Genomic DNA, 24,347 nt, shown 5'->3' on the forward strand with positions numbered 1-24,347 from the left:
CTTATGGATTTGATGCAATTTTGAGGCCTCTTGTTGAAGATTTGAAAGTCCTTGAAAGTTCATGAATTCAAGTTCCTTTCTCCAAAGAGCCCTTGTTTGGCAAAATTGCCCAGGTTACAGGGGACAATTTAGGAATGCACACACTTCTTGGGTTCATGGAGTCTTTCAGTGCCCATTAGTTCTGTCGATTCTGTTTAGTAGACAAGAAAACATCACAGTCTATTTTCAGTGAAGACAACACTAATTTTGTATTGCGAAACAAAGCTTTGCAAGAACAGCACTATGCAGATTTGTTAGCTGACCCTAACATTACTGCGTCTTTTGGGGTTAAACGCACATGTCTGCTAAACGACTTCCAATATTTTCATATTTGTGACAATTACGCTCCTGATATAATGCATGATATCCTTGAGGGTGTCGGACAGTACGAGATAAAGTTACTTCTTGAATATCTTTCTGGCGTTATATCAAGACAAGACATATGTAACAGAATCTATTCTTTCAACTATGGCTACTTGGAAAGAAAAAACCGGCCTACTAGAGTAAACCTAGAGCAGGCAGGGAATGGTATAGGACTGAATGCCATTCAGACATTCTGTTTAATTCGAAATATTCCTCTAATATTTGGAGACTTTGTTTATGAGGAAAACCAACCCTGGCATTTACTACTTTTGTTATGGCAGATCATTGACATAGTGTTTTCTCCTGTAATAACAGAAGGTATGACCCACTATCTGAAACACCTTATTGTAGAGCATCATAGTCTCTTTAAAGAGTTATATCCACATAAGAATTTGATTCCAAAACACCATTTCATATTACATTATCCACGTTGCATACGTAAGATTGGTCTATTAGTACATGTATGGTCAATGTGTTTCAAAGCTAAACATAAGATTTTTAAAAACAGTATAAAAAACTTTAAAAACATCACAAAGTCTCTTGCATTAAAACACCAGTATGCAATTGAATATCATTGGGAAAGTTTACCTTTTAGAAATGTTGAATATGGGCCTTTAAAAACTCTAGATGTTGAGGATTTGCCATACCGTGACACTATTCTTGAAAGATACCCACATTTTTCAGATAATGATAAGATCACAGTGGCTTCATGGTTAAGACATTCAGGAACTGAGTATCGTCATGACCTACTGGTTTGCACTAGAATGGAAAATGACCTACCTGTTTTCAGTCAAATAACTGAAATTGTTCTAATGGATGACCAAAACTTTTTGGTCACTAAAAACTTTGAAACTGTTGGATTTGTCGAGCATCTTCATGCTTACCATGTTAAGAGAACAGAATATTTTGGTCTGTCAAGAGTAGAGGATCTTCCTTTTTTCAGACCATTTGATTTACAAGCATCATATGGTTTTGAAGAACCATATTGGTATATTTGTAACAATCACCAGCTGGAGTGCCCTCGAGAGCCACCAGAGGGCGCTCCACAATAGACTTTGATCACTTCCTCACTAACTACATTTCCCATAACTCACTCCCCGGATTCATCAGCAATCATCATTTCATTCACCTGTGTCTCATCACCTGGTTGGTCTCTGATTGCATTCACCTGTTTCTCATCACCCTGTTAGTCCTTGTCTATTTATACCATGTTCATTCATTCACTCACCGCTAAGTCCTGTTTAAGTGTTACACTGCATTTCTGAGCATTCTTATGGTTTTCTTGTCTCTTGGTTTTGGATATCTTGCCCTGTTCCCTGGATTACTCTCTTGCCTCTGGTCCCTGCCTGTTTTGTTTGTTTCTTTGTTTATCTGTTTTGGACTGCCTGTCTGTGTATGACCCTTGCCTGTACATTGGATTACGCCTCTGGATTGCCCTCAAATAAAGCTGCGTTTTTCTAATTTGTTGGGGAGCACACAAGCTAAAACTGTTTTTACATTAATGTTTTTACAAATTCGGACACTTGAATTGATACCCGACTGCTTTTTGTTTCTTTTGGGCATGTTGTTTAGTAAAGAAAGAAAGCTTACGAATGTTTGTCAAGACGGGTAACCTCAAGTTTATGAGTTACAAACATCATTTGAACCAAAGTCATTGTTTTTATATTTGATATTTTACAGTTTTTATACCGTTTTATATGCACTTGTTTCTGATTTGGCAGTAAAGCAAAGTTTATGAAGTTATAACAGATTTTATGAAATGTTTGTTTGGCTAAATACTTTTATTTCTGAAAAGATATTCTTGTCAAAAAGCACATTTCATAAATAAAACTTTTCTATCCTATATACTAGTTTCAAGTAACTTGTGTTACTTGTTTATTTCATCCTTTGTTACTTGTCACACACACACACACACACAGTAATAATACAGAAGCGTATGACTTAAAAAAAACGACCCTCCATTTGAGAGTTAAAATAACACTTCAGAAAGTCTGAAATATGTACATTACTCACAGAGCACATTTTATCACTGTAAGGGTTTATTCATAAATCCAACTGAAGTGTTACACACAATCAAATAAACTCTTACAGTGTTAAAATGTACACTGTGAGTAATGTACATATTTCACACTTTCGAAAGTGTTATTTTACTGTAACTCCCAAATGGAGGGAGTCATATATACATTTCAGGAGTGTTAAATTTGACTCAAATTGAGTGAAATGTACACTGGCTTTTTTCTGTGGCAGGAAAATAAAAAAGGAAAACAGGAACCAATCAAAATACAAACTGAAAATCCAAACATATACTGACACGTGACACCCCCCTCTTCACATACACGTAACTAGCACAAACTGGAATTATACAGGAAGTGAAGCCAGGCAGACCCAATAGACAACGAAATAGGTTATTGATTTGGTCATACAAGAGGATATCCTTTGAATTAAAAATTATTATAATTTTGATAACTGATCATTTTAAGGGAAGCAATTAGTGTATTTTATTCTAGCCTGGCCTGAAACTTCAGATCATGAATGATAAGCTTGCAATAATAAAGGGCAAAAAAAAAAACAGCCTTGGCAGATGTGCAAACTCTGGTAAATCATAAATGAGCATGAGTGCATCACATGGAATACCATTTTTGGATTTGCTTTGTTTCTTCTGTAGTAATTGTTTTTGTCACACTTCATCTTTAAATCAAGGTTGTGGTTCATTCACACCTTTTTTCACATTTCCCCTACGCACATACATAGTTTATAAGCTGAATGCTTTCAATAAAGATTTGACTTTGAGTGAACTACACTTCTGTGTCTGTGTCATTCTTAGTCCCTGATATTAGTGTCACTCTCTGTATCTTAATTCGACAAGGAAGATCCATAATTATTTATCTAACACATACATAGATAGATAGATAGATAGATAGATAGATAGATAGATAGATAGATAGATAGATAGATAGATAGATAGATAGATAGATAGTGAATATGGGATTATTTCAGTTTTCTTGTTACTGCACACTTTGTGGATAATTGTCATAAAAAGAAATGTTACGTTTAGTTCAATGTACAGTTCAAATAATTGTTCAGTTGCTATATTGACTGCTGTCATTAAAAGAAACACATGATGATTCCTTTAAGTGTTTGTGTCGTGTCCGTCAGCGCCTACATAATACAACAAACAAAACACAACGTAAAATCCAGACATTCAATTCTTATTTGTGCATCCTCGTTTCCTTTCCTCGCGTCTGCTCCACCCACTGTTAGTGATGTTACATTTGACACTGAAGCTTCAAAGCGCCTATCGAGTACGCAGCGCAAGTTCTCACGAAGCCGGAGCGCGTATTTTAACACGTGATTAACGAGAAATAAAGCCTCACTTTCTTTCCAGTCACGTGAATGCTTCACTTTGCGTGTCAGAATGTTTTAACCCTCTAATCTCTCCGACAGGTTGTTGACACACAAACCCGCGTTCCCTCACTCACTCGTTTCATTTGTTCTGGATTAATATTGTTGGAGTTACAATAAAAAAATATATTCAAATAGAAAACAGTTATTTAAAATTGTAATAATATTTTGCAATATTACTGTTTTTAAATAAATGCAGCCTTGGTGAGCTTAAGAGACTTCTTTAGAAAACCCCAAACTTTTGAGCGGTACGTATTTATACATGTACAGTATAAGAAGTGAAGAGTTTTCTGTCAGAGTCCTAGAGTCGAAAGCCACAACTCTTTCAGTAACATGTGGATGAAACTTGGGAAAAAGCATGTGTAACTGAATATGAAGCATCTCAAAGAATAGATGCTGAATCAATATGGTCCGGTGCAGGAATGTGTCAACACGTCATTGTGCAGTATGAAAATACCTTTGGGATTTAAGGTTGTCAGCTATGAGGGATTGTGGGGATTTAAGATAGTCCATAGGGTACTAATTAAGACCTGAACAGACATTCATGCGTTATGAATGCGGTCAAGTCTAATTTAATGGAAAGTTAAGGTGTACATTTGTGAGAACAATTGCGGGAAACACTAGCGTAGCCAGAAATTATTTTTTCAAACAAAAGAGAAGAATAAATTATTAATATTTTTGCAGTTAGAATCTTTAACATGCAGTGATAGAGCGGGATAAACAAATCGAGATAAGCCTTCCGCTTTGGATAAGACACGACCGTAAATGGAAAGATCACGTTGTAACCAGCAATTTAACACTACTTTTGTCTTCTTTAATCTAGAAGAAAAATTTAGGGTTTGCCTTTCATGAAAATTTTTTGTAACAAAAATCCCTAAGTATTCGACAGAGGATTTTACTGGAATGTTCATTATATGTTTATCATTTAAATTGTGTAAAGGGAGGAATTCACATTTAGATAAATTTAACATTAAACCAGAAGCCCTTGGAAAATGATTGATAAAGGAAATAGCATGAGGAATAAAGGACACGTTCTTTAAAAACAAAGTAGAGTCATCTGCCAATTGGGATATCTTAAGTACCTTATCAAAAATTTTAAGACCTTGGATTTCATCATTATTGACAATACCGATTGATAATAATTCAACTACTAATAAAAATAAAAAAGGGGAAATTGGGCAACCTTGACGCACTCCGCGATTAATATTGAATCTTTTAGTGGTGGAGGTATTAAGAATCACAGAGCTAGTGATATCAGTGTAGAACATCTTAACAATATTTAAAAAATTGTTCCCAAAACCAAAAAGTTCTACAGTTTTAAACAAAAATTCGTGTTCAACGGTGTCATTAAGTTTATTATGTGAACTTTCTCCTCATGACGCGAGCCTCAACAGCACAACAGTCAGCGGCTGTTTGCGGATTGGTTGGCACAGTCCGAATGTTGGCAGATATTTTTTTAACGATAATAATAAAAAAATGAAAATACATTTTAAATGTACAAATATTGTAAGTAAACTACAATAGTCCAAGTTTAGAAAAACATTTTTATTAAGACTTTAAAAAATAATTCTGCATCTATTTTTAGGTGTGGCACACCCGTGGCTAAGCCTATGGCGGGAAACATGCTTAAACCTCTGTCACATCGGTTCCTCAAAGTAATGGGTTTGCAGTAACTAGTTTTGGAAGTTTAAGTCCATTTACTAACATTTTTTTATATAACCCTATAGCCTATGTTACATGATCATATATTCTGATCATGTAATCGGTATTTTTTTTATTATATTTATAATTATATTATCAGAAAACTGAACATTTAGCGTTGTCAGGCTTTTACTTGTGCTTAAAGATGAACTGAACTGAAATTTGAAAAAATGTGATATAACAGATGTATTTTATTTATTCTCATTGGTACAATTATTAAAATGGCAGAATTTGTTAACTTAAAAGGGATAAAATGGTACGTTGAAAATGTTGTTGTTGTTACACGGGCGCCGCCATGTTGGATTTCTACATTCGACTACGTCACTGGTAGGGATGGGCATGATTAATCGACGATAGATTATTGATCATTAAGAATTTCGTCGATCATGTTAATTTGTTATCGATTATCATTAAACTAATGCTGCTGCGTATAGTGTGAGTGGAAAGTGAACGTGTTCCCCGGGCTGGTCAAGTTAGCGCGGAGGTACCTGTGCATCCCGGCAACGTCAGTCCCCTCAGAGCGGGTGTTTTCAGCGGCTGGACTGAAGCCTTGTTTACACTCGACGCGTCCGCACGAGCGCGAAGGTGAGTGCGGCAAAAATGACGTCATTGCGGTATTCTGTGTTTCACAGGCGAGCGCGTCGAGTATAAACGCCTCGTCTGTTTGGGGAGGTGCGCGCGCAGTCTGCGGAGACTCGCGCTGCAGAGCCAGGCGAAAGTGTAAACGAGGCTTGACGGTCAAGTTGCGGTCGCGTCTGACCCCAGATCATGTCATCAACATGCTTATCTTTCTCAAAAAAAATCAGTAGACTGGTGTAGAAGTTGTATGTGAGTTACTAGTTATTTTATATGAGGCTTTGTTAAGTAGCCTAGCCTAATTGATTGTTACAGTAATCTCTCTCACCCTCTTTCTCGACTTCGTTCTTGGATAGTTTTGAGTTACATTTTGACAAAACCTGTCAGATCTAAGTATTATTATGTTTTTGGTTAAGTTATTGTTTAACATGATTTTTTATTATTTATTATTTTGGAACAAACAAGGGTCTCTGTTTAAGAACGCCAACTCACAGCTGCAGGTTCCGTTGCTTTCGAGCACCGCAGCGCATATATATCTTCAAGTTTAGCCTAACCGAACGTCCAGTTTTACTGCCACAAGTTGATCATCTTGTAATAAAGATCTAATCGAGGAAAAACACGCTGTATTTTTGTATTTTCATTGCCTTTTTAATTTATAAAAAGTTAAATAAATAATGAATTTGAATAAAAAAATATTAATGGTTAATCGATAGTCGATCGTTAATTCTCCCGACGATCGACTAAGAAAATTTAATCGAATGCCCATCCCTAGTCACTGGCATGGTAGGCTACTCCGTTGCCAACCAACACTAGCAGAGCTAGCTTCTCTCTACCCCCTGCCTTGTCAACAAAATTATTCTAGTCGTGATTTCTAGTGTTTAATCCTAGGTACGAGAGACAGATTTGTTGAAAACGTCAATGAGTACATGAAGCGTCAGACATCAAATGTTTTATTTAGCTACAAGTCCAACGCATACTAGAATCCTTGATATTCAGCTGAGGGGAAAAGATGTAACGTTAGTTCACTGCACAGGATGGGAACGAATCTTATTCGTCCTTCCCAAATGCCCCCTCGCTCAAAGAGTGAACTGCCGGTACGCTGTTAACCTTAACACTCTGAGAAAAGGATATAAGTTACATAGCCTAGCCCAGTCGCCAATTCGTAAAATACACTGTTACATACCAGCTACTTTTGGGGCGCTCCAGCGTCTCAGCTCGGACATCCCTTAGAGATAGCATAGCCTCCTCCAACACGTCTCTCTCACCGTACAGCATCCGAAATGAACAGTGCATGGTGATGCATTTTTGCCGATCAATAAATGTTCCAGGTTGACCTCTCTGCAACAGATCGACTCCGGTGCAGTATACATGCTCCGGCAGCGCCCGCGGCCACACACTTCCCCCCAAACGAACCTGTACTGTATGTGTGGAGCCTGAAACTGGAGGTCCTCCATGTGGTGGTAGTCAGATACTACTGGCCTGTCCCTGACATGCTCAAATGCGTAACTCATGCCATTAAAATGACTCATTTTCGTGTGTGTATATACGAATGCAGCTGTTGCCTATATACCTTCGCGGGTCCTACCATGCCAGTGACGTCATCGAAATTGCCAGCGTAACAAACGCAATTTTTGTGCTGCTTAAAAAAAGCTATATTGATATTTTTAGTTAAAATATTTAATGTAAATTACTTTTAATTGTCATAAACAAAATGTTATCAACGTTGATTTTTTTCAGTTCAGTTCATCTTTAATGGATAAAACAACGGCGCTGCGCACTCAGCTGCTAATAAACACGGCTGCTATATATTTGACCTGCCACAAGATGGCGCTGTTTTCGACACTTTTGATGGTTCAAATCTTTTCCCAAAACATTCAGGGGAAAGCCTCAGTGCTTCATGAAGCTTAGGGGGCTTTTCCACTGGGCTCGTTTGCTGCAGTCCGAGCCCGAGCGCGTTTGTTCCCGGCGCCCCCCGCAGCGTTGGTCTGGTTTCACACTCAACTTGATTCTATCGAACTCTGGTGCGTTTGCGTGCATCTTACGTCATTGCAAACGTGCACGGCGCATGATAGAAAACACGACGCGGGTCAATATATTGTGTTTTTTATTAATTTGGTGCCATTATTCATAGCTGAGTAAACAACCCAGGTTAACTGTGTGTGTGTGTGTGTTTCGCATAAGCTGTTTTTCCGCTGCTTGCAAATGGACTCTTTTGAGGAGACAGTGGATTTCCATTAATTTGTTGCCCTGATTGCACGCACTATGCGCGAATATACTGCAGACTCACTCTTGCTCGTATCCAGGGTAAATCTTCATCCCTTACGTGTGTTTTATTTAACTAAATACATCATAGTCGACTAAAACGCATGCGCAGGATACTTTACTTCCTGAACAAGTGCGCACCCGAGTCCGTGTAGTTTTCACATACACGCGAATCGCAGCACGGTTCGGGAGCAACCGAACTCAGACCACCTCCTCCAGGTAGTCTCGGGTTCGGTACCCCAGTGCGCACCCGGGTCCCATGACAGGGTTCACATTAGCGATTTTTCATGCGAACCGTGCCCCGTTCCGAACTAAACTGCCAGTGTGAAAGCCCCCTATATTTGCCCATCCCTACCCCCTGTAGGATGTGAGTCTAATAGAGTCCACTGGAGGCAAGTTGAAGTGAGAACCCAAGTGCAGCTTTAATTCCAAAACACGACCAAACATAAAATATAGGCATGGCGTGGCATGGAACTCAAAACATGAACTTACAAGACACAACAGTGGTTACAGGAAACAATACTTGACCAAGACACTTGGCAAACCTGAGGGCTTAAATACACCAGACTAATGACTAGACAAGGAACATCTGTGAACAATGAAACAATGAACCAATGACAACATGACAACACAGAACACATGGCAGGATCACATGACTAGAATAGGGGATCACATGACAGACATGAAACAAGAACATGAAACAAAAACAAAACGTGACAGAAGACTGCAAGGAAAGAAAACGAGGACGGAGGAGTCGAAGGAAAGCTTATTTGTATATTGGAATATTGTTGAATATTGTTGATCACTTGTCATCTTCTCGTCATCTCACTGCATCATAAGCAGGGCTCAAAGGACCTGCCCTAATGTTGTTAAAGTTTGGTTATTTTAGAAATGAATACATAATACAGATAAAGCAAGATGCCCTGTTGATATATGTGTGATATATGATTTATTTAAACTGCAAAGGTAAAGCATACATTAAAATTATTGTGACAGATGTGAATGGGGAGGGGAATTTATGCGTGCATCAGGTTTCTCGACAAGAAAAACTTCCCCGAAACACCTGTGCATCCTTGCTCATCCGTCCTCTGGAAGCATCCTTGTTCCTCGTTCCTCCTTCCTCCTCAAATTAGAGAATTGAGATGTCCTTCAAGATGGCTGAGCTCAATCGGTTTCCGGGTCATAGGATGGAGGAGCGAGGAAACGAGGAGGGGTATTGAGAAGCACCCCTGGTCCTATCTCGTCCTTTACTGTTGTCGCTCCTTCTTTTATGCTTCTGAAGCTCCACCCAACCCCCCCCCCAAAAAAAACCCCAAAAGGTTACTTTAAGTAACCATAATAAAATTTACTGTTCCCTTTAAAGGGGAACTCGAGCTGCGTTGAGACGCGGTGGGAACGCTCTGCGTGATTGCGTCGTGAAGCACGTGTATAATCAGTCCAATGGAAGAGCGAGACGTCATAGGCGGGTGACGTCATAGACCAGGAAGCTATAAAGCACACCTGAAAACAGACCGCGACAGCTTCTGTGCCTTCAGCAAGCGATCTGTGTATTCTATCCTTGTCATATTTATTGTTGTCTGTCAAGTTGCAATATATATATATATATATATTATGGCAAACGAGAGCAAGCAGCTTTGTGTTGTTCCTTGCCCACGTTATATCACGGGTGGGGACACACACATCAGCTTTTTGTTACTATTTGGGAGTGGAGCATGCCACAGTCAGTTCTCGAGGGGGCTGACTGTGAGCATTGCGAGAAGCTGTCTGTGAGGACGCTCCACTCCTGCCGGGCGTTCTACGAGGAGGACGGTTCGGTTTGCGTTCCCCGCGCGGGTCGAGGCACGGGGGCGACTCGCATTTTGGGGTTCGCAAACGGATCTGACAGCGGGGGTTGGGACGGGCCCCGTCCTATCTCAGCTTTCACCTGCCAGATCCAGTGCTGGCGATTCCAGTTCCGAGGAATTGGTATCGTTAGTTTTTTGTTTAGAAAAATAGAACAAAACAAATAAAGATATTAAGAAAAGCCAGATTCTTGAGTTTTCAATAAATAAATAAATAAGTCATATCCGTATATCAGAACAATTATTTGTCTGCTTCGGGTAACCTAAGATAGATTGCCCTGCATCTAAACAGATAATGAGCAAGTAGGTAGTGAAGGCTATCTCACTTGCTTATGAAGCGGCCGGACAGCCTTCACCGATGGCTGTTCAGGCCCATTGTACAAGGAGTATGGCTGCCTTTAGGCTTTAATTTCGGGTGTTTCCCTTCAGGATATTTGTAATGCGGCAGGCTGGTCCTCACCACATACATTTGTCAGATTTTATGACCTAGACCTCTCCACTCCTGGGGCTAGGTTGCTTGCTTCTTAGTGTGCGCAAAGACTTCACACAGAACGGACATTTGTCTTTATGGCGTAGTGGGTATCGGGTTCCCACCGCGCATCAACGCAGCTTGAGTTCCCTTGAAAGGGAACGTCTCAGGTTACGTATGTAACCCTGGTTCCCTGAGAGGGAACGAGACGCTGCGTGCTCCTGCCATACTTCCTGCATGCCCTGATCGACTTGCTTCAGGCTTATCAGAAGCTGTCACAGTCTGTTTTTAGGTGTGCTTTATAGCTTCCTGGTCTATGACGTCACCCGCCTATGACGTCTCACTCTTCCATTGGACTGATTATACACGTGCTTCACGACGCAATCACGCAGAGCGTTCCCACCGCGTCTCAATGCAGCGTCTCGTTCCCTCTCAGGGAACGTCCTGATTGCGTATGCAACCCACCGTTCCCTGAAGGAGGGTACGGAGGATGTAGTCCCCTTGCCACTACCGCTGGACCACCGCTGACTCCGGGTTATGCTCAGCTCCTCAGCGAAAAAGCAACTAGTTTGTGCATCCACTTCCGTATTTATACCGGCGCCACGGGGGCGGAGTGTGTGATGCGATTCACGCACGCCAATTACATTGGCTCATTCAATAGTACTCGAAGATGATAGGCTCTCTGACACGATCCCCCATTCAGTCGACGTCGACTACGTCCGACGTTATCGACTGAAGGGGAACCAGGGTTACATACGTAACCTGAGACGTTAATCTTTGTGAGGTGCAAAATACTGTAATTCTTTTTTACTTTAATTTTCTAAAATGAGACCACAAAGGCATGCCTGTTGAGCACATGAACGCAACAGCCAATAACAGGTGTTTAAATGAGTCACTAAAGAAAATTGATCAGTTAAAAAGTCAATTTTGACTAATTTAAGCAGCCTGAAACCTTTGTTTAAAATGATCCTTGATGAATTATTATAATTTAATATAAATAAAATGTCACCAGATAGCTACTCATCTATGGAAAGTCTGCTGGGACAAACCAAGGTCTCAAACCCGGGTCTCTGGTGGCAAAGTGGCAAAAACCCATTGACTTCCATTATATGAGTCAACAAGGACCAGGTTTCAGATAAAAAATTTCTTTACTGTTCTACTGAAGGAAGAAAATTCAGATGACATGAGGATTAATAGATCAACAATAAATTCAAATTTTTGGATGAACTATCCCTTTATTACTAACTTTTTTTATGTTTCTGGGTTTACATGTAAACCAGTAATGCGGGAAAACTGATTTTTGTCAGCGTATTGCTGTGTATGAAAACATACTGTAAATATCCAATCCAATCCTGTAAATATCCAATCCAAAAAAAAAAAACGGTTCTTTAATGAAAACAAACTAAGGTAATCCACAATGACAAAGAGAAAGTAACAGCCTGTGTAACATGCACACAAACAACAACTGACGAACACAGAGTTAAGGTGAGGAACTTAGGGTAAGTTGTCCACGTAGAGATAATCCCCATTAACACGGATCCGCGAAAATGACTAAAAACGCTGTATTTTGCTGCCAGGTCATTAGATGGCAATGAAACACTATAGACGGAACACGTAATACGCGTGTGCATGACGTCATCATCTTCAGATATTCTCTTTTTTGTTGTTTACGTTTGCCCTTTTCAAATAATTGCACCTTGAAACACGTTTTCAAAAGTTTCAGTTCCGGCACCCAAAACACTGTTGTCGTGTAAACCAACGGCCAAAACACATAAAAAGTTTTACGTTTTTAGTTGAAAATGGTTTCGTGTAAACAGACCCATAAATACACAGTGATAATGAGGATGTTGTAAAGGCCCTTTTAAGAGAGGACTTTTATTTTGACATAGTGTATCGTTTCGGACTGAAGAAGTGACCTTGAGGTATTAGTCATTGACCTACAAGTAAGCATGTGTGCCTTATGCTTGTGTTTATAGCGATTGGTGTTTAGTTATTTATAACTGCTTCACACATGCATGTCCAAACATGCCCTCAGCTGTTGTTTCTGTTAGTTTAGCTCAATGACAATGTTCCATGTGTGATTATTTCTTCTTTGTTGATGTATATCACTGTGTTTGTTTTTTTGACGATTCTTTTGGGATGTGAATTCGATATTTTGAGCTGTTTATACCAAAAGAGCGAATACAATCTGATGTGCTGTGTTATCCATAAATCGAGTGATGTTTATCATGTGAGGTGATACTCCCTTCCTCTGAGTCTGTGTATCGTGGTCCCCCTCCTACGATCCCTAAGTCTACTTGTCCAGATCCTATTGATTTCACTCGTCTTCGCATAGCCTTGGAGAACCTGCTACCCCCAGATGGTACTGAGCTGTTTAAAAACCAGATATTAGTAGATCATCTTAAGCTCGAGGAAGCTAAGATGATAGCTGATGCTTACTTGAGTTCAACCTACCCCCTTCACGGACACTATGTCAGCACTTTGTGAAAAATACGGCCAGCCACATCAGTTAGCTTTGAGGAGGATAGCTAGTGTCCTTGATAGTCCTGATGTTAGACGAGGTGATGTCCCAGCCTTTCAGAAATTCACTTTCCAAGTCCAGTCTCTAGTCGGCCTGTTGAGAACTGTAGGACATGAAGGGGAGTTGGAGTTGGGCTGTGGTTCCCACATCACACGCTTTCTGACCAAGCTTCCCTCAGAACAGAGAGCGGACTTCCGTCGCCATATGTTTCGTCAAACTGGTTCTAACCCTAACCTAATTGACCTCTCTAATTTGCTTCGTTACGAGACCTGGTGCTATAGTTACAATGCGGAGTTGATATCTAAGAGCTTGCATGCTGGAAAGAGATCCGTTGCTATTCTGCATGGAGTTGGAACATCCTCATCCCTGTCCTCTTCCTCAGTTGAGTCTTCCATGCCTCGTAGAAGTACCGTTCAGCCAGCCAAGCCTGTTAGAGCGAAATGCTATTTTCCTTTTTGTGACACATCTGGGCATTTCTGTAAATGTCGGTCCTTCCTCTACAGAGGATCCTGCTACTGTGGAGAAGAGTTGCCTTACGAGTTTCTCCTCAGATAGGTTCTTCTGTGATAAACCTTCTATTAGCGGCCGTGTTATGCTTAAGGTGGTTCCAGTGCATCTGCATTTTAAAGATCGTACCTTGGATACCTTTGCCCTCCTGGATGACGGATCGGAGCGAACAATCCCGCTTTCCACTGCTGTTGAAGCCCTGGGCATTCAGGGTGTTCCTGAAGATCTGCCGTTACGGACTGTCAGAGATGATGTTCAGGTCATTCAAAGTTGTTCCATATTCTTCCAGATTTCTCCCATCTACCAACCACAGGTTAGTTACCAAATCATTCATGCCTTTACTGCTGATCACCTTAACCTGTCGCGCCAGTCCTATCCTGTGGAGCAGTTAAAGCGGAGGGACAGACACTTGAGAGGACTTCCCATCCGTACCCTTACTGATGTCCAACCATTGCTCCTTATTGGTTCCGACCAGCCCCTCCTTATAACACCTACTGAGTCTGTTCGATGGGGTGGCCCGTGAGCGCCAGTTGCTGTTCGTACCAGCTTGGGATGGACACTTCAGGGTCCTGTTCCTTCTATGGGCTGTCCTTCCACCCCTTCCCAGTGCTTGCTTACCTCTTTGGTTTCTGTCCAATATGAGCTCCTCCACCACGTTCATAGATTATGGCAGTTGGATACAATTCCTTACCTTGAGAGTAATGAAGTTACTCATTCCAAGCAAGACCAGGAAGCCCTTCAGCTGCTTGACCTCAAAACCATTACTATAGAGATAGAAGGTGTTCGTTGCCTCGCCACAACCCTTCTTCGTCGTAGAGACATGCCGTTGTTGAATGCTCCGAGAGATTCAGTCTTGCCTACCCTCCGAAGTGGGGAGCGTCGTCTGTTGAAGGATCCTGAGAAAGCCGAGACCTACTGAACAGAGATACGTAGACTCCAAGAGACCGGAGCTGCCCGTGTAGTTCCTGATCCTGTTCCTGATACCCCTGAGTGTTGATACATTCCACACCACCTTGTTAGCCACAATGGAAAGTCTCAGATTGTCTTTAATTGTTCACATCAGTATACAGGGTCAGAGTCTTAACCAGCACTTATTGCCCGGACCTACCCTTGGAGCCTTGTTGTTAGGTGTCCTCCTTCATTTCCGAGAGAGCATACTGTAGCCGTAAGCGGAGATATTAAGGCGATGTTCCACCAGGTTCGTCTCCTGCCTGAAGATCGTCCTCTGCTCCGCTTTCTATGGCGAGACCTGCAGATGGATGAGGCTCCTCAGACCTTCAAGTGGTTAGTCCTACCCTTCGGTACCACCATAATAATAATAATATTCACAAGGTCCATATCTTCTCAGAGGCCTCTGAGCAAGCCAACGGAGCCGTAGCTTACCTACGTACCATTGACCCAGCCGGTCAGACCTACCTGTCCTTCCTTATTGCTCGTTCCCGTGTTAGCCCTAAAAGAGTACATTCCATTCCCAGATTGGAGCTCTGTGGGAGCCTAGTGGCAGCCCAGCTTGCAAAGTTGCAGTCCACGAATTGACCATGACAATACAGTATACTGTACTGTGGACCAATTCTACTATGGTCCTTCAGTGGTTGAAGTCTGAATCCTGTCACTACCGGGTTTTCGTTGGCAATAGGATCGCCGAGATCCAGGAGCTTACCGATCAGTGCTCTTGGCGTTAGGTTAGTTCTGCAGATAACCTGGCCGATGACCTAACAAGAGGGAGATCTCTTTCCTACCTTGCTACCCCAAACTAATGGTCCCGAGGACCCCCTTTTCTTCTTCTTGACCCTCGAGAATGGCCGGCCCTTCCTAATCCTGAGCCTCGTGAAGATCCAGCGGAGTTGCGGAAGTCTACCTTTTGTGGAGTTATTCTCTCCCCTACCACCTGTAGCCACCGTGATAGATGAAATTATCCTACCTGGTTAGACCTGCTGGACGCCACTGCCCGTAACCTTTTAAGTGACCCAGTTCCTGACACCGGTCCAGAAGCCACAGATTATCGTCGAGCTGAAGCCCAGGTCCTTAAACACGCCTACAGAAATCCTTCTCGGAAGATTACCTCCTGTTAGAATTTGGGAAGACAGTCAAACCTAGTAGCCGTCTAATTGCCTTAGCTCCGGAGATGGATGCTTTCAGTGGCTTGATTAGTGTGGGTGGTCGTTTTAAGAGAGTGGCCGATCTTGCAGATTCTGTTCTCCACCCTGTAGTCCTAGACTCTAAGCATCCCATTACTCGCCTGATCATCTGCCATTATGACAACCAGTTGCGTCATCCTGGATCAGAACGACTGTTTGCTGAAATAAGAAGGTGTTATTGGATCCTGCGAGGCCGTGAAGCTGTTCAACGGTTTCAGCGTACCTGCCCGGAATGTTGTCGGTGGAGAGCCCAACCTTCGGTGCCTCAGATGTCTGATCTACCCTCTGCCCGTCTCCAGCTTTACAAGCCTGCCTTTCATTCGTGTGGCATGGATTGCTTTAGTCCTTTCCTGATGAAAATTGGAAGACGTACGGGGAAGCGTTGGGGTATTCTCTTTAAGTGTCTCACCACGAGAGGAGTACACCTAGACTTACTTCCTAGCCTGAGTACTGATTCTTTCCTTATGGCCCTTAGGAGCTTCATCTCTAGGAGAGGCACCCCAACCCAGTTATGGTCAAATCGAGGGACTAACTTACGTGGAGTTGAGCGTGAGTTGCGGGAAGTATATGCCACCTTAGCTCCTGACCTGCAGAGTCATCTTGCTCGCCAGGAGATCCACTTCTGCTTTAATCCCCCAGCTGCCCCTCACTTTGGTGGGGTTTGGGAGAGGGAGGTGAGATCTGCCAAGTCAGCTTTGTATACCGTTTTGGGGTCCCAGTCGGTTCCGGAGGAGGTCCTGATGACAATTTTGTTGGAAGTCGAGGGTATCCTAAAAGGGTTTGTTCACCCAAAAATGAAAATTCTGTCAGTATTTACTCACCCTCATTTTGTTCCAACCTCGTATTTTTGATTAAATCTGAGAGCTGGATCACTCCTCCATAGGCTTCTTCAGGGATTGAAAATTGCCAGCCCCGAAAAGTTATTAAAGATATCGCAAAATAGTCCAAGTGACTAGAGTGGCTCAATCTTAAGTTTATCAAACGACGAGAATACTTTTTGTGAGCAAAAACAAACAAAAATAATGACTTTATTTCAACTATTCATTTCCTTCTCTGTGGGCAGTGAGTCAGTTAGCGTAGTGTGATCGCATAGAGCTACGTCACACGTAGGCTCACTATTGGCCGGCGCTGGTCATGTGTGTGATGCGTGTGACGTACAACAACAGAAGCTTGCGCTATTACACTAGTGAACTGACTCGAGGCCTACAGAGAAGGAAATGAATAGTTGAAATAAAGTCGTTATTTTGGGGTTTTTTGTGCACAAAAAGTATTCTCGTCGCTTGATAAACTTAAGATTGAGCCACTGTAGTCACTTGGACTATTTTAACGATATCTTTAATAACTTTTCGGGGCTGGCAAGTTTCAATCCCCATAGGCAAGAAGCCTATGGAGGAATGATCCAGCTCTCAGATTTCATTAAAAATATCTTAATTCGTGTTCCGAAGATGAGTGAAGGTCTTGAGGGGTTGGAACAACATGAGGGTGAGTAAATACTGACAGAATTTTCATTGAACTATCCCTTTAACTCGAAACCCTGAGGCTATGTATCCTCCGATGTGGCAGATATAGACCCAGTGACCCCTAGTAGTTTCTTCATGGGGCGGCCGGATGGATCGTTGCAACAAGTCATTTATCCTGAATCTGAGATGTTGAGTCGCAGAAGATGGAGACATTCCCAGATCCTGGCAGATCGATTCTGGTCCAGATTCATCCGTGATTACCTTCCCACTCTGCAAACCAGGCAGAAATGGCAAGCTTCTTCTCCTGACCTCCAAGAGCATACCTATGTCATGATTATTGACCCTCAGTTGCCCCAAGGTTTATGGCCTGTAGGTGAAGTCATTCAGACACACCTGACCCCCCGATGGCCATATCAGATCAGCAGATGTGCAGATCATCGCTAAAATCTACACCAGACCAGGTCCCGCTTGGTTGTCCTACCAACATTGCCTTCAGATGATCCTGGAGTTCCTAACCCTCCTTAATGGAGTCGCCTTTCCTGAATACAAAGATGCTTCTCATCTTTGGGAGCGGCTGTTGTAAAGGCTCCTTTAAGAGAAGACTTTTATTTTGACATAGTGCATAGTTTAGGATTGAGCACTTTCGTGAGTGAAGCTACTGTTGCCTGCTGAACTGTTATGTTGCGCCAATTGCTGAAAGGACATTTATTCTTGTTATATGTGATGTTTGCTGAAAAAGTTACCTTGAGGTGTTAGTCATTGACCTACAAGTAAGCATGTGTGCCTAATGCTTGTGTTTATAGCGATTGGTGTTTAGTTATTTATAAATGCGTCACCAAACGCATGTCCAGACATGCCCTCAGCTGTTGTTTCTGCTAGTTTGACAGCAAAGGGAGCAAACTCGGTGTGCTTCTGGCATCTGTGGGAAGAAAAGAACAGACGAAACCATTCACGTTTGCTTTGTTAGAAGATAACAGCTTTTTGTCTCCTCTCACTCTAAAATGTGCTGGGTTAATTTTTTTACCCAGACTGCTGGGTCTGTTGAGACATTTTGTTGGGTTATTTTCAAGTTGTGTGTAACCCACTGATGGGTTAAATTTCAGTACTACACAGCTGGGTAGTAACCAACTGCTGGTGGTTTGCCAAACTGGAATAAAATGGACTGGTAACAGTCATTTTGTCTTCTGTCCTGAGGGAAAATTCCTGAGGTATGCAACAGCATGCAAAACTCGCATCATGTTTGTTTTTCTTTATTTGACAAAAAGCACAACACTTTGTTTTTATTGTGAGTATACACACAAAAAATAGACACTTAACAGGATCGAATGATGTATAACATTTATATGTAAGATCAAAATCAGAGTTTTTTGAGTCTCGTTTGCACTTATAAGAAAAAAAGTGAGCTGGTATCGCCAGCGATACCGCCGACCCCAGAACGAAATATAAAAGACAACATTTCGTTGACTACTTTTAGGTAGATTATAAAGTTTTTACTATAAAATAGACATCAAATAAGCTTTTGTTAGACAGTTTCTGCTCATATGTTAAATATATAGTATGTTTTCTCAAAAATAAACTAATCAACTGTTATAGTGTTAGTTCCAATGCAAGCTATATCAAAATAATGAATCCTTAACTTTGAAATATGCATGATAACATGTATTGGCCTACTTTAAAAAATAATACTTTATAAGACATTTATGGAAAAAGACAATTTTCTTTTCAAGATGTTTACAACTCTAACTTTGAACCAATTCTATAGAATGGCCCATATAGCCTATTTTGACCCATATAGCCTATTTGAGCCTATTTGTTTCCAGGTATGAGTAAAAAAGTGCTTTTGACTTTCATTTATATTTTGATTTTTTATATATATATATATATATATATATATATGTGTGTGTGTGTGTGTGTGTGTGTATGTATGTGTGTGTGTGTGTGTGTGTGTGTGTGTGTGTATACACACACACACACACACACAAACATTTATATATCGTCGCTGCCCGATGAAACTCACGTATGTCCAAAACGGTTACTTTTCAGGAAGTGAAAAAAAAACACCGTAATTATAAAAGCAGTTGAACGTAGCGTTGTCATACTTGGTACGGCATCTTTAAATGTAACCATATTCTTGCCAGTGTAATGATATAATCCATATTTGACCAAAATCGAGTTTAAATGGACATACGTGCATATTTTACAGTAACGGTGGTCGATAGGCGTTCTTCCAATCATTTATTAGAATGACCAAGTCGCGTTTCATATTGACAGATGAATAGGCTACGCTCAGTATATTAAATAGCCTAACTTCCCGTCTCAGTTTATTAAATACGCTCAGTTTATTAAATAGCCTACGTCTCAGTTTATTAAATATGCTCAGTTTATTAAATGTCTCTTGCAAACTATGAAGGGACAATGAATCAATACACTGACATGGCAATGCTAGACTGATACTTTGTTTGCACAGTCCTACCGTAATTTTGTGAATATATAATAAACTTGAGAACAGTTGTCAAATACAAACGTTTGCTGATACTTTACCTCACAGTGTTATTCGGCTATCCAAAGCTGAGCTTCCAGAGACGCTTAAGATGAAACTTCACGAGACCGGCGAGATGCCTCCACAGGGCGGGAGATACGCGGCGTGATTGACAGCTTTGACATCAAATGGATATACGTGAAAATCAGATGACATGATTTCAGAACTTTTCATTGGTCATTTAGATAATGTGAAGCATACTGTATACGGAAATGAATCTGGACGTTCTATACGTCGAAAAATCTCAAAATAGGCAAAATGCACATACGCGGTTTTCATCGGACAGCGACGATATATATATACAGTCCTTGCATTCTTTCTTGTGTGACACACCTGAATGAAAGGCTCATTACGCAGGTCTTTGTCTTCTCAGGTGTTTACCAACTAATTATTCATGATAAGGGGTTGGCCCATCCGCATATTTCCTTTCCAAACAAAAAAATGTTTTTCACAATTTAAAACTGTCTATTGTTTTATGTGAATGATTAGGCAGGATGATTTTCAGATCATTTTGAAGCAAAAACTCTAGGCAACAACACCCATTAGTCAAAAGTGTTGTGGACACATATTTAGTATGTGTTTTGTGGCCTTATTTCAGAAACTTTTTTTTTTTTTCAATAAACATGCATAAACAATATTCTCTCAAAAATACAAACATGTACATACATGTTGCTCACAAATTATGGTAGCCCTGTTTGTGCTAAATAGAGTGTAATTACATCTGTGCCATTAATATGTTTATTAGCAACTGAAAAAAGCACAAATGTCAGGGCATGTCAGAACACCTCCAGGTCCCAGAAAACACCCTAGACCTCAGAGGGTTAAATGTTTTATGATGCTATTAATGCACTTGTCGTTAAATACAATTATTTGATTTAGACTGTTTAATGTCCATTCACTTCCTAAATTACCACTATATATATATATATATATATATATATATATATATATATAATGACATAATTTATATAGCCTAAATAAAATATATAAATTACATTTGCTTGAAATGTATGAGCTAAAAAATGAGCTAAAAATGAGCCCAGCGTTTAGTCAGTGTGAGCAAACTTTGGGTTAAATTGTGCAACCCAACCCTGATGGGTTATAATATTTAACTCAACTTGCTGGGTTACTTTAACCCAGCATTTGTTATGTTCAATATTTAGTGTAGGATCTGTAGAATGTGTTTGCCAAAATTATTTCTTGTTACAGTATAATTGATTTATCTCAAACGATAACCTCAATGTAAGAAATTTGCGTGATCAGATTCAGATTACCTTTTCTTAGTTACTGTCACAGTTCATTAGGGACGTCACAAAGAGTCCTAAACCCACCCCTTTCTGAACAGACATAAAAGAAACCGAAGCATTACTTCTGTATAGTTATTCAGTTTCTGACACAAGATGAATCTGCAGGTCTCCGTCGTTCTTCTTTTAATTTCTCTCACTGGAGGTACAGAAAACAGCAAGTATTGAAATGTATTATTTGCTAATCATTCTGTAGAGTGCTAACTCAATGTCTATCTCTGTCTGTAAGGTTATTCTCTCAAGTGTTACTCCTGCACATCTCTGTCGAGTTCCTGTGAAGCAAAAGTGCAGACATGTGCAGTTCCATTTTTTAAATGTTTAAGCACCAGGGGGGAACAATCCATCGGTAAGTCCAATATAATGTGGGAATCTGCTGTATAAGTGATACCGCTGGAGAGAAAGTATACTTGGAATTGTTTTTTTATCTTATTATATGGACATTTATGTCTTTTTTACAGGTTCCTCTAAGGTGTCCGGCATAGCTAAACGGTGCGTACTTGACTGTGTACCAGGGACTTCATACCTACCAACTGGAGGGACAGTGACTACGACCTGCTGCAACACTGATCTTTGCAATGCCGCAGGTATTTCCCTTTGTTTGATCATGCGCTAGCAGTTTGATTTCATCCACAGTAACTTAAAATGAGGAAATTATACAAACAATAATTCAAAATGAACAAGTGATTAAGTAAAGTAAATAAAGTTTAGTAAAGTATAACTAAAATAAAGTAGTCAAAAATAGTGTAAAGCAAAAGGAGCATGAAAAGAAGAAGCTTATGAATTAGTCTAGCATTTTCTAAGAGATTTTATTGTTTTAAAAAAATGTGAGAAATTGATCAACAATGAACATGCAGTTTCATAACTATTATTATTATTATTATTATTATTATTATTATTATTATTATTATTATTATTATATGTATTAGCAGTGGAGTGTTAATTAATACAAATTTCCTTCCTGTGTTGATTAGATGGCGTGTATAAGGGAAGCTTCCTCTTGCTGGTGTCTCCTCTGCTCTTCTACTTCCTGTTTCAGTGAGTCCAGCTGAACTTCAGATTCTACAGCAAAGACCATCAAACAAACTCAATATGATACACGATCTGAATAAAGCTTGTTTGTTGCTCTGCTGTTCTTTGGTTTAAGGAACTGAAAATCTGTAATTTTTTAACATCTAAAAATTACTGCATTAAAACTACCACATGATTTTTATTTGCATAAAGGAAAAGTAATTATAGAACGTAATAAATAATTGAAGAAAAATTTTGCCGTTTTAAAAAGTGTGATGAACGTCTGTAATAAAATATTTACTTATGTGTATTAAATATCTATCTCAGTGAACGACCAGACATTTGTTTAACTTTTGGTTGAGTTAGTAAGCGTCACCGGTGGTAGTATATAAGTAGAGCACGAAGACAAAGACCACAAGAAAACAAGCTGTTAGACCTGCTGCTACCGTGGTTTACAAACTTAAATGTGGGCAAAGGAAGGATGTCGAAACTAATGAGCTGTATAGGTAAACATTACCAGCTACCTCTGCCTTGCTGATTGAATTACATCTGTTTATCCAATTTAATTTTTGTAAACACATTTTAAAACATTTTACTGCATGTGAGCATGCCAAGTTCATATACAGAATATATATATAAACTATGTTTAATATATATTATATATAATGTGTGTGTATATATATATAAACTATATATAATGTGTGTGTGTATATATATATAAACTATGTTTAATATATATTATATATAATGTGTGTATATATATATATATATATATATATATATATATATATATATATATTAAACACAATTCCAATGCAGCAATTCACATACAATTTTCACATAAAATTTGCATCATACATCAATTTTAATTTAAGAAATCTACACAGACATAGAAATCATAATTTTACAATCCATAAAAAAGTTATGTGAAATAAAGGGAAATGACTCAGGAAAAAAGTTTTCAAAACTTTGCGTTTTCAGGCACACAAAAAGTCATTGTCGTGTAAATGAACGGTGAAAACACATACAACATTTTTTTTGTTGAAAACGGTATCAGCCCCTTCGTTGGACTTCTTTAACTTCTGGCTGCCCAACCTGTTTATGTAGTGCACACACAAGTCTGTTGTCATAAATTATAATATGAAAGTCATGACAGTGGGTACAAAAATACTTTTATTTTAAAATGCATTCCATTGTATACTGTCCATGTACTGTAGAAACTACAAAAACAACTATTCTTATTTATGTACATGCAAGAGCATTGTTTTAATGTAAAATTATTATTTTTTTAATTAAAATAGAGGTCCTTTGTCAGTAGAGCACACAAAGTCCACACCTGGATCAGTGAACCACAGGGTGAAAGGGACGAGACAGTCAAAAACGTAGCAATCGTTGTTGTGCCTGATGGTGTCTCAACATGTATCCTCAAGAGGTCAGAGCTTGTCTGTGTGATTTCATCTACTCATGGTCATGCAGAGCCCCAAAACCACTGTTAGACCTGTTTTAAGACATAAGATAACAGAACATTTAAATGAGGGACAAGAGCTGCACAATTCTGGATAAATTGCACAACTTTTTTTGTGTAAAAAAAAAATCACGATTCTGAATAGACAACTAAACCGAATTCTGTGTGGTGCCGAATTCTGACCCCCGCCAAATTATTACCCCCCCTAGTATGGTAGGTTTAGGATTAGTTGTAGGGGAGGGGTTAGGATTAGGGGTGGGGTTAAGGTTAGGCAATCAGATACTGATTTCAACAAGGGGGGTAATAATTTGGCAGGGAGTCGAAATTCTGCCCAACACCGGGACTGCAAAGACCGATCGGTTAATGCCATCTTGGTTTATGCAGACTGAGGCCCTGTTTACAGGAGAACGATTCTGGGTGAAAACGTAAAAATATTTTATCGGATGTGCCTTTCGTTTACACGGCGACGGCGTTTTGGACGCAAAAAAGTGAAACCACCCTCCAGAGTGGAAATCTTAAAAACGATCCACTGTCGCGTTCCCATCTAAACAGTAAAAACGCAAATCTGCTCACTGTGGCTCTCGTCGCGTACGTGTTTACGTCACAGGCATGCGCCATTACAGGACAATAACCCCAATATGTCGGATTAGTTCCATACGTCGGACCTTCAAGTTGCCATAGCAGCTCTGATAAACGTACAAGAGTCTTTTCAGCAGTTGTACAAAATATTCTCAGATATTGGTGATGTTGTG

At 40.1% G+C, this 24,347-nt stretch overlaps 1 protein-coding gene across 1 annotated transcript; it reads left to right on the top strand.

Moving 5' to 3' along the window:
* Window positions 1–21,193: 21,193 nt before the first annotated feature.
* On the top strand, window positions 21,194–22,461 carry LOC143749671 (uncharacterized). The gene is made up of 4 exons (XM_077242097.1): window positions 21,194–21,267; window positions 21,352–21,468; window positions 21,581–21,706; window positions 22,094–22,461. Exons 1-4 carry the CDS (start codon window positions 21,219–21,221, stop codon window positions 22,159–22,161), a joined length of 360 nt encoding a protein of 119 aa, XP_077098212.1. The 5' UTR covers window positions 21,194–21,218; the 3' UTR covers window positions 22,162–22,461.
* The last annotated feature ends 1,886 nt before the right edge of the window (window positions 22,462–24,347 follow it).

This window comes from Siphateles boraxobius, unplaced genomic scaffold (assembly GCF_051911475.1).
Source record: "Siphateles boraxobius isolate OS27281-9 unplaced genomic scaffold, OSU_SipBor_1 25, whole genome shotgun sequence".
Classification (NCBI taxonomy): Eukaryota; Metazoa; Chordata; class Actinopteri; order Cypriniformes; family Leuciscidae; genus Siphateles; species Siphateles boraxobius.

Coding starts and splice junctions, on each gene's coding strand:
- LOC143749671 (XM_077242097.1), top strand. CDS start 21,219: ATGAATCTGCAGGTCTCCGTCGTTCTTCTTTTAATTTCTCTCACTGGA. Junction 21,268..21,351: donor TTTAATTTCTCTCACTGGAG/GTACAGAAAACA, acceptor TCTGTCTGTAAG/GTTATTCTCTCAAGTGTTAC. Junction 21,469..21,580: donor CAGGGGGGAACAATCCATCG/GTAAGTCCAATA, acceptor TCTTTTTTACAG/GTTCCTCTAAGGTGTCCGGC.